The sequence below is a fragment of the Haliotis rufescens genome, unplaced genomic scaffold (genome assembly GCF_023055435.1).
Source record: "Haliotis rufescens isolate VD_foot unplaced genomic scaffold, xgHalRufe1.0.p SCAF_34, whole genome shotgun sequence".
In the NCBI taxonomy this organism is placed as follows: domain Eukaryota; kingdom Metazoa; phylum Mollusca; class Gastropoda; order Lepetellida; family Haliotidae; genus Haliotis; species Haliotis rufescens.
This window is the reverse complement of record NW_025964046.1, coordinates 4,548,722-4,565,213: the sequence shown is the minus strand read 5'-3', so window position 1 is coordinate 4,565,213 and position 16,492 is coordinate 4,548,722. Positions and strand designations below refer to the sequence as shown.

The window sequence follows — 16,492 nt, the reverse complement described above, 5'->3', positions numbered from 1 at the left end:
TTTGAAGATCCTGGTTACAATAGGTCTTCAGCAACCCATGCTTGCCGTAAAAGGCAACCATGCTTGTCGATAGAGGCGACTAACAGGATCGGGTTGTCAGGCTTGCTGACTTGGTTGATGCATGTCATCATATCCCCTTTGCATGGACCGGTGCTCATGATGTCAATCACAGGATTGTCTGGTCCAGATTCGATTATTTACAGACTGCCGCCATATATATACACAAAGAAAAAGGTTAAACACACCCTAATATATTTCATTATTTTTTGGTCCCAATATTTGTAACCGTCATGAAAGATATAATTATGGGAAGAGTTATGTTTTCTCGAGATGATGTAATCAGTCATGCGTGACAAAAGCTCTCGTGCCATGCATGGTATGCCCGTGCAGCATGCTACCCTCGAGTATCTCCAAAAGCTGTATATCCGAACGTTAAAATTGCTTTCTTCAGCTCCGTTTTAAACAGTTATTCCATGATTTTGTGTGACCATGGCCCGAAGGAGATTATCAAAGGGCACAAGATGGCAAATAATCGGCATGCATAACGCAGGAATGTCTTGTAATGCCTTTGGATGGAATATGGGGTATCATCACACTCTTGTAAGCCGTTTAGTCGAGAAACATGTTGAGACGGTGATGTCCAGTACCGTCCCAGATCCGGAAGACCTCCTGTGACGACACATTGCGAAGACTGGGACCTTCTTCGTCTCATACGCCGAGAACCCTTTTCAACAAGTACTCTTGTGAAACAGCTGTGGTTGCCCAATCGTCGTTTCAGGACCAGAACCGTCAGGAACCGACTGAAAGCAGCAGGGCTGAGGGATAGACGGGTCATAAAGGGTCCCTTGTTGAGAGATCACCACAAAGCTGCTTGTTTAGCATGGTGTATTGGGCGACAGAACTGGAATCTGAGAACTTGGAGATGCATCCATTGGTCAGACGAAATTCGCTTTCTGCTCCACAGCACTGATGGAAGGACGATTGAACCCCCTTGAACATGTTTTGGATATTCAGCATTGCATCAGGAGTGGGTGTTGTTGACCCATCAACAGACTGGAGGCATGAGACGTAGGGTGGAATGCGTCATCCCGGCACGTGGCGGTTATACCCGCTACTGATCTGTTTCACGAGTCATGTCAAGTAGAGACTTTAAGGAAAATTTTCACATGAAACAACAAATGTAAAACTTAATCCTGCAGATGCATGCTTTTTTTAGGTATTGTCTAAGGTCAAAAACAGTACCTGTGTTACGGTGATGTTTTTGTCAGTAAATTTCAATCACAACTCATCATCATCTTCTTTTTTGGGGTCAAATGTTTGTTCTATCCGATGACATTGGTATCGCCCAGCTCCTGTTGTCAGTCATCCCATGCCATGATTTTTGCCATTTGTCATGGTTCAGAAACAGGGGTGTGCTTAACTTTTTTCTTTGTGTAATATGTTGCTGGAATATTCCTGAGTGGCGCGTTAAACAAAATAAACAAAAAAAGAAACCTACGTTATTATCAGTTGACAATCATTTTAGCAGGAAGTTTAGTGCACGGTGTCTATGATCGCTGAATAACATAATATAGAATTGCACCGACGGTGAAATGTACTACACTGTGTAAAACATTTAGTCCTGATACTGGTCTTGCCAATAACCATGACTTCGTTGCCTGTATGTGTCAACCCGATTCAATGGGGACTTGTTCGGAGCGTCTGTTGATACATGTTTGCGTTCACTGTTTAAAGGGTTTTACCGTATATTTAGACTCTCACAACCATAAATCAAATCGCAAAAAATACAGCGTTTGATGACAACAGTGTGAGTGAGTGAGTATGGATTTACGCCGCTTTTAGCAATATTCCAGCAATATCACGGCGGGGGACACCAGAAATGGGCTTCACACATTGTACCCATGTCGGAAATCGAACCCGGGTCTTCGGCGTGACAAGCGAACGCTTTAACCACTAGGCTACCCGACCGCCCCTTGATGAGGATATGTTCCGCCATAATGCCATGCAGCTTATCGCACACGGCGAAAAGGAATGTCAGTAGCGCCATAAATGTCTTAAACAACATGTATGACTTACCGCCTCCGTGGTCTAGTGGTAGAGCGTCCGCCAGGAGAGCGTAAGGTCCGGGGTTCGATCCCCGGCCGCGTCATACCAAAAGACGTTAAAAGATGGTACTTGTTGTTACCCTGTCTGGCGCTCGGCATTAAGGGGCTAAAACAAGGACTGGTCGGCTCGGAGTCAGTATACTGTGTCTCAGTGGGGTATTCATGTTAAACTGCGGCATGGTATCTCAGTGTGCTAGCACTATGAATCGGCATCAGTCCGGCCTAGTACAAGCAGCCACACACAGACACACACACACACACACGTACATGCACGTCGCTATATAAGTGCAATAATCTTGGACGCGACATTAAACCCCATTTCACCTCACCTCACCACATGTATGACGTCTTTGTTTTCCCTTCATGCGTGGCTTCATAACGTCATCAATCTAACTTTGCTGCAGAAGTTGCTGATGTGTACTTTCATTTCTTGTTTTAAAATCTTACTTTAGAAAAGATAAATGAAGTCTGTAAATGATGAAGATACCTTTTTTTATAATATATTCAGGAGAGTGCATGCTTCGAATTGGTTGGTTCAAGGCCTTCTTTAATATATACTAACAAACAAAAATAGCTGTGCTTCATATATAGTTCATTAAAAAAACACATTTATTCTGAAAATATGCATCTTTCAAAAGATATACATAAAGACATCTCCTCGATTTTAAGGTCATAATACACAATTTGCACGTGCATGTTTTTAATGTGAGCATGTTACCCATACAATATGTTTGAATGTGAACCAGACACAATGTTTGTTGGCTGTAAGGTGCTCATAAAAACACTTTTGTTTAACCGTAAATAACGCTTACGCAATGCTACCGCTTGCTGAACATCAGTCTGGTGAACACACTGTTGGTATGCTGCAAACAGGAACGGCACATAACAAAGTTGACAGACATTTTAATGTTCATCGAAACACAACATTATCTCTTTGCAGACGTTTTTCAGAACACGGCAACACTCATGACTTCCCATGGGCTGCTCGTCCACGTGTGGCGTCACGTCAACAAGAAAATCATATTCGGTTGGTGCATCTACTGAATCGATACCAAAGCGCTCGGAAAATTTCTCGGTTCAGACCAAATGGAGGCAGAACCGTACAAAACTGATTGAAGGAGCACAGCATCCACTCTGACATCCAGCAATGCGCCAAATTCTGCTTCTATGTCAGTCAGGTACGCCTAGCTTGGTGTAGACAGCATCAGAGATTCAGGTTGTTTGGTTGGTTTGTTGTTTAACGCCGCACTCAGCAATATTCCAGCTATATGGCGGTGGTCTGTAAATAATCGAGTCTGGACCAGACAATCCAGTGATTGATATCATGAACATCGATCGACGGAATTGGGATCAATGACATGCATCAACCTAGTCAGCGAGCCTGACCACACGATCCCATTAGTCGCCTTTTACGACAAGAATAGTCACCTTTTACGGCAAGCATGGGTTGCTGAAGACCTATTCTACCCTGGAATCTTCACGGATTCACTGAGATTCAAGAGACCAGACTGGGACAGTATGCAGCTCAAAGATGAGTCAAGGTTTCATATGGACTGCTCTGCAAGGCTCTACAGGCGGTGAAGAGAAAGTTTTAGCGACGCTAGTGTTACTCCAGGTCGTCAGTTTGGGTTGGAAGTGGAACCAGAACCAGGACTTCACTGTGATAAGTCAACACTTTTAACCACTGGGCTCCCCATCGCTCATACTCACCATGCTAGTGAGTGAGTATGGTTTTACGCTGCTTTTAGCAATATTCCATCAATATCATGACGGGGGGGACACCAGAACCTCACCATGCTAAAATTAACAAACACAAACATTTAACTGAAAACAACAATTTATTAACAACCTCAAAACTGATAGAACATTGTTCACTTTCAGTGTTTACTCCTTCCAGTCCCACTGTGTTAGTGAGGCAGTCTCACTGCTGCACTGATGCTCTGAAACAAGTTCATCCCATTCCCTTGAGATGTAGCTGGTGCTGAGGAACCTTGGGCAATAGCCTGGACTGGAGGTCTGACATAGTTATGTTGCGATCCCAAACAGGATGTATTTGGTGCTGAGGAACCAAAAGGAGCAGGACGATGCACTGGCGGTCTGACAGGCATGTAAACGTGATGGGGACCTGCATGGGATGTAGTTGGTGCTGAGGAACCAGGAAATCTGTCTTTACTTAGAAACCCAGGTTGCACCAGAGTCATGTTATTGTGGGGGTTACCTCCCCTGACAGCCTGCCCAGACGGACCCAGTGTAGGTCTGTAGGAGGAACCAGTATTCACACAGTGGCCAGGATAAGAATGGACACCATAGGGAGTCATATAATGGCTTTGAGGAGGTGGAATCATTGACTGATCAGAAGATAGGGCTGTGTTGTTGTTGAAGCGCGGGTACGCCTGCCGACTTCCTTGAGCTGCCATCTGTTGGGTGAAGGCGTGGTCACAAGCCTGGGTGAACATCTGACCCACGCCACTCGTGGATTGTCTGGGTTCCGTATCTCTCACAGGCCGCTTCTTACGTTTGTATGGAGCTACTTCAACAGGAGACAGACCCCTCTTTATTGAGGGCTTGTCATCTGAAGCCCTTCTTACCTGCTGATTCTTAACAGACACTGGAACAAACGACAGGGAGGATGCTGGTTGCGAAACACTTGAACAGGTCTCATTACTGGCCTGTGTTCTCTGAATGCTATCTTGTGCTACTGTGTCTGACTCTGTATGTTGTTTTGAAACTTCCACATCCTTCCTCGTTTCATACGATCCTTCATCATTGTTCCTAATTTCGACACTACTCGTGTCGCCCTCACAGGCCGAGGTTTCTGAAATGCTGCCTCCTGGTCCTACCCTCAAAGTCTGTCCTTCCTGACCCAATCGGTCAGCACCGCCCACTCCGACACCATCTACAGCTGCCCAGGTTCGGCCTCCCTGCACCTGCACAAAGGGAGATGAGATGGGCGTCGCCATGGCTACATTGTCATGATACTGATGCAGTATTTGTGGGCTGGGTTTAAGCAGTGGTGAGGAGATGAGCTGAATTCCTGTGGATGTATTTGTTTCTGAGTTTTTCTTCTTGCGTTTGTAGGGTATCACTGTTTCTGGCTGCCGTTGCAACTGGGACATGCTTGAACTTGCCTGCATTGCCTTTCCACCAGTCCTCCTCTCAAACTGGATCCTGCAAGAAGTAAGAATGAAGTGAGTGAATGTTGTTTTACTCAGCAGTCTGCAATATTCCAGCTATTTCATGGTAAGGTGAAAAGGTGTTAATATGTTCTCTTTAGAAGTGTTGAACTCTCCTTGATACATAGAAACATCTCTTTGACACATTTTTGTTTGTTTGTTTGTCGTTTAACGCCCCACTCAGCAATATTCCAGCTATATGACAGCGGTCTGTAAATATTCGAGTCTGGACCAGACAATCCAGGTATTGACATCATGAGCATCAATCTATGCAATTGTGATATGATGACATGCATTAACCAAGTCAGCAAACCTGTTAGTCACCTATTACAAAAGGAGAGTCACCTTTTAAGGCAAGCATGGGTTGCTGAAGACCTATTCTGACCCAGACCTTCACAGGTCGCTTGACACATGGTTAGTGTAGAGAGTGAGTAAGGTTTTACACCGCTTTTAGCAATATTCCAATCTAACCAGGGTCCTCAGCGTGACGAGCAAACACTTTAACCACTAGGCTACCCCACCGCCCCCATGGTTAGTGCAAGGGTGAATTACTTTGCATTGAGTCGTCTCCCCTGATGCCAGACACCTCCAAAGGAAGGCAGCCACGATGCAGGCGTCTCAGACTTGTGATCAAACTTGGCACCGACACGGTTAGCTGGCAGCTTCTTTTTCTTTTCTCTCTCCACTGAAGAAAAACACATATAGCACACTTAACACATTGAGTTTGCTGTTAGCAATTCTAGAGCAGCAACATGTGAAGTTCTACATGATTGGAGACTACATGAAGACTACATGATTGGAGTTCATGCTTTCACAGAAGGACCTGGACCTGACCTACAGCAAGACCTGATTTACGGTAGGACCTGGACCTGATCTACGGTAGGACCTGGACCTGGATATGATCTACGGTAGAACCTGGACTGCATCTTTTAGTAGGACCCGAGCCTGATCAACAGTAGGACCTGGACCTGATCTACAGAAGGACCTGGACCTTATCCACAGTAGGACCTGGACCTGATCCATAGCAGGATCGGGACCTGATCCACAGTAGGACCTGGACCTAATCTACAGATCTACAGTAGGACCTGGATCTGATCCACAGCAGGACCTGGACCTGATCCACAGTAGGACCTTGACCTGATCTATAGTAGGACCTGGACCTGATCCTCAGTAGGATGCTGACCTGATCCCAGCAGGACCTGGACCTGATCTACAGTAGGACCTGGACCTGATCCTCAGGACTTGGACATGATCCACACTAGGACCTGGACCTGATCTACAGATCTACAGTAGGACCTGGATCTGATCCACAGCAGGACCTGGACCTGATCTACAGTAGGACCTGGATCTGATCCACAGCAGGACATGGACCTGGATCTGATCCACAGCAGGACCTGGACCTGATCCACAGTAGGACCTGGTCCTGATCTACAGTAGGACCTGGACCTGATCCACAGCAGGACATGGACCTGATCCTCAGTAGGATGTGGACCTGATCCCAGCAGGACCTGGACATGATCCACAGTAGGACCTGGACCTGATCCACAGCAGGACCTGGACCTGATCCACAGTAGGACCTGGACCTGATCCTCAGTAGGACATGGACCTGATCCACAGTAGGACCTGGACCTGATCCTCAGTAGGACATGGACCTGATCCACAGTAGGACCTGGACCTGATCCACAGTAGGACCTGGACCTGATCTACAGTAGGACCTGGACCTGATCTACAGTAGGACCTGGACCTGATCCTCAGTAGGATGTGGACCTGATCAACAGTAGGATGTGGACCTGATCCCAGCAGGACCTGGACCTGATCCACAGTAGGACCTGGACCTGATCAACAGTAGGACATGGACCTGATCAACAGTAGGACCTGGACCTGATCCACAGCAGGACATGGACCTGATCCTCAGTAGGATGTTGACCTGATCCCAGCAGGACCTGGACATGATCCACAGTAGGACCTGGACCTGATCCACAGCAGGACATGGACCTGATCCACAGCAGGACCTGGACCTGATCCACAGTAGGACCTTGACCTGATCTACAGTAGGACCTGGACCTGATCCTCAGTAGGATGTGGACCTGATCCACAGTAGGACCTTGACCTGATCTACAGTAGGACCTTGACCTGATCCTCAGTAGGATGTGGACCTGATCACAGCAGGACCTGGACCTGATCCACAGTAGGACCTTGACCTGATCTACAGTAGGACCTGGACCTGATCCTCAGTAGGATGTGGACCTGATCCCAGCAGGACCTGGATCTGATCCACAGCAGGACCTGGACCTGATCCTCAGTAGGATGTGGACCTGATCCCAGCAGGACCTGGACCTGATCCACAGTAGGACCTGGACCTGATCCTCAGTAGGACATGGACCTGATCCACAGTAGGACCTGGACCTGATCCACAGTAGGACCTGGACCTGATCCACAGTAGGACCTGGACCTGATCCACAGTAGGACCTGGACCTGATCTACAGTAGGACCTGGACCTGATCTACAGTAGGACCTGGACCTGATCCTCAGTAGGATGTGGACCTGATCAACAGTAGGATGTGGACCTGATCCCAGCAGGACCTGGACCTGATCCACAGTAGGACATGGACCTGATCAACAGTAGGACATGGACCTGATCAACAGTAGGACATGGACCTGATCAACAGTAGGACATGGACCTGATCTCCAGTAGGATGTGGACCTGATCCCAGCAGGACCTGGACCTGATCAACAGCAGGACCGGGACCTGATCCACAGTAGGACCTGGACCTGATCTACAGTAGGATCTGGACCTGATCCACAGTAGGACCTGGACCTGATCAACAGCAGGACCGGGACCTGATCCACAGTAGGACCTGGACCTGATCTACAGTAGGACCTGGACCTGATCTACAGTAGGACCTGGACCTGATCTCCAGTAGGATGTGGACCTGATCCCAGCAGGACCTGGACCTGATCCACAGTAGGACCTGGACCTGATCCACAGTAGGACCTGGACCTGATCCACAGTAGGACCTGGACCTGATCAACAGTAGGACGTGGACCTGATCCCAGCAGGACCTGGACCTGATCCACAGTAGGGACATGGACTGTCTTCAAACCAACATGATAAATCTTTGATACATACTCTGTCATTGTCAGCCCTGGCATCCTGATCATTAAGCTATCCCCAAATGGTAGTTTAGTCTTCCTGTCCGTGTTCATCATACTTACAGTGTTTGTTATACTCCGGCAATGACGGTCCTATCTCCCCTGACCCAGCATCCTCGTCTTCCTCCATCAACCAGGGGGGCGTGGCACCAGTGAACACATTGCCCTCCCCCACTGCTCCATCCTCCACTTCAGAAAGCTGGGGGGAAAAAAAGCCTCAGCTTTCAATGGCAACAATTATTTATCGAAGTACTAGGAAAGTAGATCGAAAATATATTATTGTGGCTGAATGCACATGTAAAACATTCCACCTTGCCCACATTCAACAAGTCCATCACAGTAACATGTTTACAACACTAGGACAGATGGTGCAGAAATGTTTGTTTGTTTTTAGCAACATTGCAGCGGACATCTTATCGAGACAAGGGAGTTAACTGACCAGTCCAGTTTCAGCCCTTGCCGAACTAGGCTGGAATAATGGAGTTATATTTTGGCTAGACTAACGAATCTATGCACGGTCCAATCAAAACTGCGTAATGAAATCGACATCCGGTTTGAAAACTGCCATGGAGATTTTGGTAGACTGCAGGATTCGCAGTGTATCATCAATTTAGCATCAACATATATTTTCCAAATCTTATCATGTTTTTAATCATTGTGCTCCAGTGATTTGATGTACTTTGCACTTCTCAATTCAACAAGCATGAAATACTCATATCCCCCACCAATATTTACATGTCCAGTTGTGTGCAATGCAATGGACCTTTTTGTAATGGCGTATTTGCAGCACTAAAAGAGTTATTACTGGTGTTGTTTTGCCATCTGCAGTTTATGATAGAATATGTAGCTTTATTAGTAATGAGTTGTGTTATTACTTAAACAATAATCAGAAGTAAGGGAGTTCTTGCTTTACTTAGAGATTATTGTGATCTGATGATCTGAGTAGAAGACTGGGGTCTGCTACAGCACTGGCTTGGTCAGTAAACAACAAGTCCAGTGTAGCTCCATGACAGTGAGTTGGAGAGTGAATGAGTTGGGTCATTTTCCGCACATGAAAGAAATCTTCAAGTTTCAGCTTTTTACTCAGTCAAAGTCGTTGCCATGGAAACTCAAAAAATATTTTTTTTAATAATCACAAACTATCAAAAGGCACCAGTTTTCTGCTAGACCTATCTATGTGCCAAGTTTGGTGAAGAAATATTTACGGTTTTCAAGATCCGCCATCTTCAATCTAAGTCAAAGTCGCTGCCATGGAAACTAGAAAAATAATTTTTTTTACAATCCCAAACTATCAAAAGGCACCCGTTCACCACATCTCTCATGGTTTTTTTGTTCTGCTCCGGAAACGAAATGTGACAGATGGACAGAAAGACGGCACCCATTCCTATCTAGATTATCGATCAGATTGTCTTCACTGGGTGCCGATATTTTGTTTGAGGCAAATGCCAGTTATATGAGAGGTGGATCTGATTGGTCAATAGGAGGGACATAGAAAGGACATAATTCAATCGAGCTCAGATATTCCAGCCTAGTTCGGCAAGAGTGGAAACTGGACAGTTAACTCCCTGAGGTACTGGGGATGCAATCTGACCAGAAATTTCCACAGTGTGCATCGAATATGACATTTCCTGACGGCCTACCTTGTCGCTGTGACGGTTGATGGACGTCAGGCCAACTGCCTTGGCTGAAACTGTCTTCTTTCCTGGCACGCTGACAGCATGGCAGTTGCCATGACTACTGGACATTCGGGGAGTCACATGACCAGGTGCTGAATGCTGGGATATCTGCTTTGTAGATGTCTAAAGAATTCAGGAAACTTCGAACAAAAGAGTCACGTGCAGGACGAACAAAGCAGTGTCAAGGCAGCCTTTGAAATTCCCGCTAATCCTCTCACCTGAGACTACTAAATGTCATCAGTATATTACATAGTACCATACTTTGATTGTTTGTTCTTTAACACCTCAGTCAGCAATATTCCAGCGATATGACGGAGGTCTGTTAATAATCGACTCTGGACTAGACAATCCAGTGATTGACATCATAAGCATCGATCCACGCAATTGGGATACGATGACATGAATCAACCAAGTCAGCGAGTCTGACCACCTGATCCCATTTGTCGCTTCTTACGACAAGTACAGTCACCTATTACGGCAAACATGGGTTGCTGAAGACCTAATCTAACCTGGATCTTCACAGTCGGTACATTACATACAATTTATTTCGGAAGTTCATTAAAATAAAGAAGCCTAATATATATCAAGCAATTCCTGACATGGGCTTTTGGATAATCTTGTTCAAATAAACAATCCGCTCTCAAGTTATTTTTTTTTAAACATAATTAATCATGTGAAAATAAGTAGTGGTTAAACTCCATATTTCTGACCGCCTGTGACACACGACCCCTCTGATGAGGACTTCAATCAGATGGATACAGTCAGGTTATCTCCCTTGACAGATGTACCAGCAGAATTATCTCCCTTGTTCACACACCTTGATCCATGGAGGCTGCATCACAAAACTTCTCTTGGTCACCTGGTTTCTCTCCGCAGCCTGACTCCGAATCTTGCTTGCAACCTGGAACAGACGGATCACATGCATCCTGAATACATTAACCAAACAAGAAAGAAGTGAGCAAAGCTCACATACCCCTGTTATCTCCGCTGGTCAACAACAAATAGTAAACAGTTCGTTAATTAATGAAATATTACATATTTCTAACTGATTTTAACTTCAATGTTTTAAAAACTAAGATTGAGTTCCAGTGGCAATTGCCCCTCCCCAAATCTCCCATGTTACCAGTGTTCACTACGAGGAAGTAGATCACCATGAACACCTTTGAATAAAATTTTGATTGAGGAGTTACATAAGAAGAATTATCAAAAGGACCAAAAATTGTTGATATAAAAACACCTAAAAAATGGAACAATATCATATAAGAAAATCAATAAATTAATCATTTTCATCTAGCCTTAACAGATATGGTAAAGAATTCATAAATTCAAACTAACACAAAGCACAGATACTTATGATGATCTACATGTGTGGAAACAATTTTGGAAAATATGTTAGCTATACAAAACCAGTCATCAAAATTTCTAAATTCCATCATGTTTCCATGAAAACAGCAAAAGAGAAAACTTTCAGAATCTTATAAAAGATAAAAACAATCATAGTGGTTAATGTAGCAAGTTTGCTGAAGCTAGGATACATAATATTGTAAACATGGATCGTACAAAAATTCTACCCAAAATTTATGTTTCACCATGATTCCCAGGAAACGGCAAAAATAAAAAAATTAAGAATCTTCAAACTAGCAAAAGTCACAAGTACTCATTGTGGTAAATGTGTGTAGCAAGTTTGGTGAAGCTAGGATGCATGGTTAAAAAGATATAGGCCGTACAAAACACCCACCCTAAAAGTTTAAGTTCCTAATGTTTCCATCGAAACTGCAAAAATTAAAAAATTCAGAATCTTCAAACTAGCAAAAGGCACAAGTACTCATTGTGGTTAATGTGTGTAGCAAGTTTGGTGAAGCTAGGGTGCATGGTTAAAAAGATATGGGCCGTACAAAACACCCACCCTAAAAGTTTTAGTTTCTAATGTTTCCATGGAAACGGCAAAAATAAAAAAATTAAGAATCTTCAGACTTGCAAAAGGCACAAGTACTCATTGTGGTTAATGTGTGTAGTAAGTTTGGCGAAGCTAGGGTGCATGGTTAAAAAGTCATGGGCCGTACAAAAGCTTGGACGGAAGAACAGAACGCTATATAACCCCGATTTACTTCGTAAACGGGGGTATAATTAACATGAAATCACTCATAAACTAACATTTTGAAAACAGAATATTCTAAAGGTGGGTACTACTGTTTGTTTGTTGTTTAATGCTGCACTCAGCATCAAGTTTATTAGTTTGTTTGTTTGCTTGTTACTTGATGCTGCACTCAGCAATATTCCAGCTATATGATGGCAGTCTGTAAATAATCGAGTCTGGGCCAGACATGCATCAACCAAGTCGGGGTGCCTGACCACCTGATCCCGTTAGTCACCTCTTACGACAAGCACAGTTGCCTTTAACGGCAAGCATGGGTTGCTGAAGACCTTTTCTACCTCAGCGACCCGTTCCAGAAAGCGATCTTAGCGCTATGACTATCGTAAGCCAGTGTTAAAGTATGGGAGTTACGATCACCTTAGCGCTAAGATGGCTTTGTGGAACGGGGCCCAGATCTTCACAAAATGACAGAATGACGTAAACTCTGGTTGCCATGTACCTGTGAGAGCTGTGTCTTCACTCGATGTCTGTACACGGTCACTGCTGTGTCAGCCTTGTTGCTGAACCTGCAACACCAGGGTTAATCAGTGTCTGCATCGATGCACAAGTGTCAAGGCATGCTTGCCAGCGCCTAATGAAGCTTTGAAGCAATGAGTTGGGTAAAAAGGACTAAGGAAGAGTATTTATGGATGTCAACTTCTAGCCTGCCTTGGGATGCTAAATACAATGTTCGTTCCTAATACATGATATATAACATCCAAAAACACACTTACGTGATAACCTTTCTATTTCATATATACAGCAAAGATTTAACGTCGCGTCAAAGATTATTGCACTTATATAGCGACGTGCATGCACGTACGTGCGTGTGTGTGTGTGTGGCTGCTTGTACTAGACCAGACTGATGCCGATTTATAGTGCTAGCTCACTGAGATACTATGCCGCAGTTTAACATGAATCCCCCACTAAGACACAGTATACTGACTCCGAGCCGACCATTCCTTGCTTTAACCCCTTAATGCCGAGCGCCAGACAGGGTAACAACAAGTACCATCTTTTAACGTCTTTTGGTATGATGCGGACGGGGATTGAACCCCGGACCTTCCGCTCTCCGGGCGGATGCTCTACCACTAGACCACAGAGGCGGTCAGCAAAGATAGAAGACTTCATGTAGCAATAGGGGGCGGCCGGGTAGCCTAGTGGTTAAAGCGTTCGCTCGTTATGCCAAAGACCCGGGTTGGATTCCTGACGGGATACACTGTGTGAAGCCCATGTTGGTGACCCAGCCGTGATATTGCTGGAATATTGCTAAAAGGGGCATAAAGCCATACTCACTCACTCACTCACTCATATAGCAAAAGCATAGCAAACATGTGAGATCCATTCCCACCACTGGAGTGAGTGGGTTTAACGCCCCTTTTAACAGTATTTCAGTTATATCACGGCATGTCAGCTTAATGTGGGAGGAAAGCCCGAAGTGATGCAGATCTCAGACTTCGGTGAAACCCACGAGCACGGGTATGGTGCTGACAAACCTAGAAACATAATCGGGCCGAACCGGGATTCGAACCCACAATCATAGGTTTCTGGCGTGCCCAAGGGACGCAACTCTGCAGTGCGAATCGTGGCGCCTTAGACGACTGGGCCACCCGTGCCCCCTCCTACCACTGGAGATATAAGTAGTTAGGTCCCTGCTTGAGGCAATTCACATCTCTCACATATAAGTCTTCATATCAAGATCAAGTCTCAAAATGAACGCTTGTCCCCTTGTCCAAGACAAGTGAAAAGTTGAAAAGACCAGTGAGTTGTGAGCTGACTTATAGACTAGTCAGTGCTAGATGGACCTATCGGATGGGGGGACTCTCACCTGTCTGCATCATCTTGACTGAGAATATATTTAGCTTTCTTCTTCTTGTCAATGATATTCTTCCAGAAAAACTCACCAGTCTTCTTCGCATGATCATCACTGTAACACAATCGACAGAACTGTAACACAATTATAAGCTATATAACACAATCGAAAGTAGTTTAACACAATCAACATCACTGTAACAAAATTGACAGCACGGTGACACAAAACACATAACTGTAACACATTTGACAGCACTGTAACACAATCGACAGCACTCTTAAACTGAACACACTGTAACACAATCAACAGCACTGTAACACAAAACACAGGACTATAACACAATCGACAGCACTGTAACACAAAACACAGAACTATAACACAATCGACAGCACTGTAACACAAAACACAGGACTATAACACAATCAACAGCACTGTAACACAAGAGACAGCACTGAAACAAGTCACAAAACTAACATAAAAAAACAGCACTGTAACCATGGTAACAAAACACCACTGCAACAAAAACACAAAAAACACAGTCATGCAACAGTACTGTAACACAAAACACAACACTAAAGTTAGTCCTCTATATGTGGCTGTACAGGCTGAAGCTCACCTGGCTAAGTGGAGTATAAGTCCACCATGTTTCACTGTACAGTCGGTCTCGGCCCTGTGTTTGCCGACCTCCAGTTGACAGAAGTAACACCAGAATGTCGCTCCGTTCTCCCACCCCAGCGGTTCAACACCAGGGTTGTCAATACACACTCGTCCGTCCTGTATCTGCAACATCAGATGAAGCTAGTGAATACCCATCTTCCCGAGGGAAGAGAGTTAACTGACTTTAAAAGTCCAGTTTCCACCCTTGCCAAACTAGGCTGGAATTACTGGACTCGATCATAGCGCCACCAGTGGCTATTACCAGTTATGTCCCTTCTAAACCTCTCCTATGGACGAATCAGATTCCAACTCTCGTATCACTTGCGTTTGCTTCACACAAAATGGCGGTGCCCAGTCAGGACGATCTGATGGATAATCAAGATCTATATTGTGATAAAACGGGTCTTATATCGCGAAATGCATCAAATCACATGAGCACCTTGGTTAAAAACATGAAAAGATTTTGAAATCTCTGCTGACAACGAGTTGGCGGTGCACATGCTTTGCAAATCCTGCAATCGATCGAAATCTGCACGACAGTTTACGAATCGGATTTCAATTTCGGTGCACGATTTTGATTGGACTATGCATAGACTTGTTAGTCCAGCCAAAAAGTAACTCCATAATACCAGCCTAGTTAAGCAAGGGTGGAAACTGGACTTTTATAGTCAATTAACTCACTTGCCTCCGGAAGATGGTGAATACCGGACTCACGAAACGAGTTGGAACAACTGCCAATGAAGGCCATCATTTACGTGTAACACACAGCTCATCTTGGACCAGTTGTTTATGAAAAATAACTTGGTTTTGGTAGGAATTATAATAGAACTACGCTATTAATCGAAAAGAACAGTGAAGAAAGAACCATCAGGACCGAAGTGAAGCGAGAGTCATGCCCGGCAGTCCGAGACAAGTAAGGGAATTAAGCTTTGCAGTGTTGCCGATCAAGGATTTTTGTGAACAAGATAGGGCTGGAACGAGTCCAAATTTACTACCCGGGTACCCACTCCCCTATTACCCGACCCTACCCGGGTACCCACTGTAGGTCTCAGGAGATGTCTCAAAATGTTCGATTGAGAACATTTTGAACACAGCACTGGCAAAACGTATTTAGACACATGTATTAAACAATCTGGTCATTCATACACTGAAGCTGAATTAAGTTGTATCTTTATTCAACCATATGAAAAATCAGAAGGAATGGGTGCATAGTCAGAAAGAAATGCGAACATTAGTGACTCGTAGTGTAACCATAGAGTTCTAGATATTTTCTGTCATTAAACAATATATCACGTGACTAACGACGGGTCCGGGTAGTCCTGTCGGTACCCGGGTCCTACTCAGTACCCACCCGACCCGGGTACCCGAGTTACCCGTCCCAGCCCTAGAACAAGATGTTTTGTGTGAAAGCGATGGTCTACTGATAGTCGGACTTGTTTCATTGGCAATACCTAAGTCCCCACATCGTGTTATCGTAATTACCTTCTTCTCAAACTTCTTGAGTATATTTTGTAATATTTCTTGATGTCTTTTAGAGTAGATGTGCTTCTTTCGTTTCTTGTGACTTATTTTACAGAGGTTGCAGTAGTCAAACTGCATAAACGATGTCGATTCGGTTGCCATTATTGCAATACACATTACTGTCTTCCACAGTTACTTCCCTTTCCCTATTACGTTCTTCAGCCATCGAACTTGCATTCAGACAACGCGACTTGTTCAAGTCAATGCTTCACAAACCGGTTAGAGATTGGTTTTGGGTTTGACCAATGAAATATCGTTAT

The 16,492-nt window shown here is 44.6% G+C and overlaps 1 protein-coding gene across 1 annotated transcript; it reads right to left on the bottom strand.

Annotated features, from left to right (window-relative positions):
- Positions 1-3,924: 3,924 nt before the first annotated feature.
- Positions 3,925-16,371, bottom strand: LOC124115334. The gene is made up of 9 exons (XM_046476270.2): positions 16,194-16,371; positions 14,671-14,834; positions 14,070-14,168; positions 12,702-12,768; positions 10,925-11,008; positions 10,072-10,230; positions 8,495-8,630; positions 5,831-5,963; positions 3,925-5,273 (listed from the first exon to the last, which is right to left on the bottom strand). The coding sequence occupies exons 1-9, from the start codon at positions 16,347-16,349 to the stop codon at positions 4,013-4,015; spliced, it is 2,259 nt and encodes a 752-aa protein (XP_046332226.2). The 5' UTR covers positions 16,350-16,371; the 3' UTR covers positions 3,925-4,012.
- Between the last annotated feature and the right edge of the window lie 121 nt (positions 16,372-16,492).

What these genes read in the sequence shown, in the direction of transcription:
- LOC124115334 (XM_046476270.2), bottom strand. Translation starts at nt 16,349, where the DNA reads ATGTGTATTGCAATAATGGCAACCGAATCGACATCGTTTATGCAGTTT. An exon ending in AGTCAAGATGATGCAGACAG is followed by an intron (nt 12,769 to 14,069) that starts GTGAGAGTCCCC and finishes CTGGTGTTGCAG; the next exon opens with GTTCAGCAACAAGGCTGACA. An exon ending in GGGAGACGACTCAATGCAAA is followed by an intron (nt 5,274 to 5,830) that starts GTAATTCACCCT and finishes TACTTCTTGCAG; the next exon opens with GATCCAGTTTGAGAGGAGGA.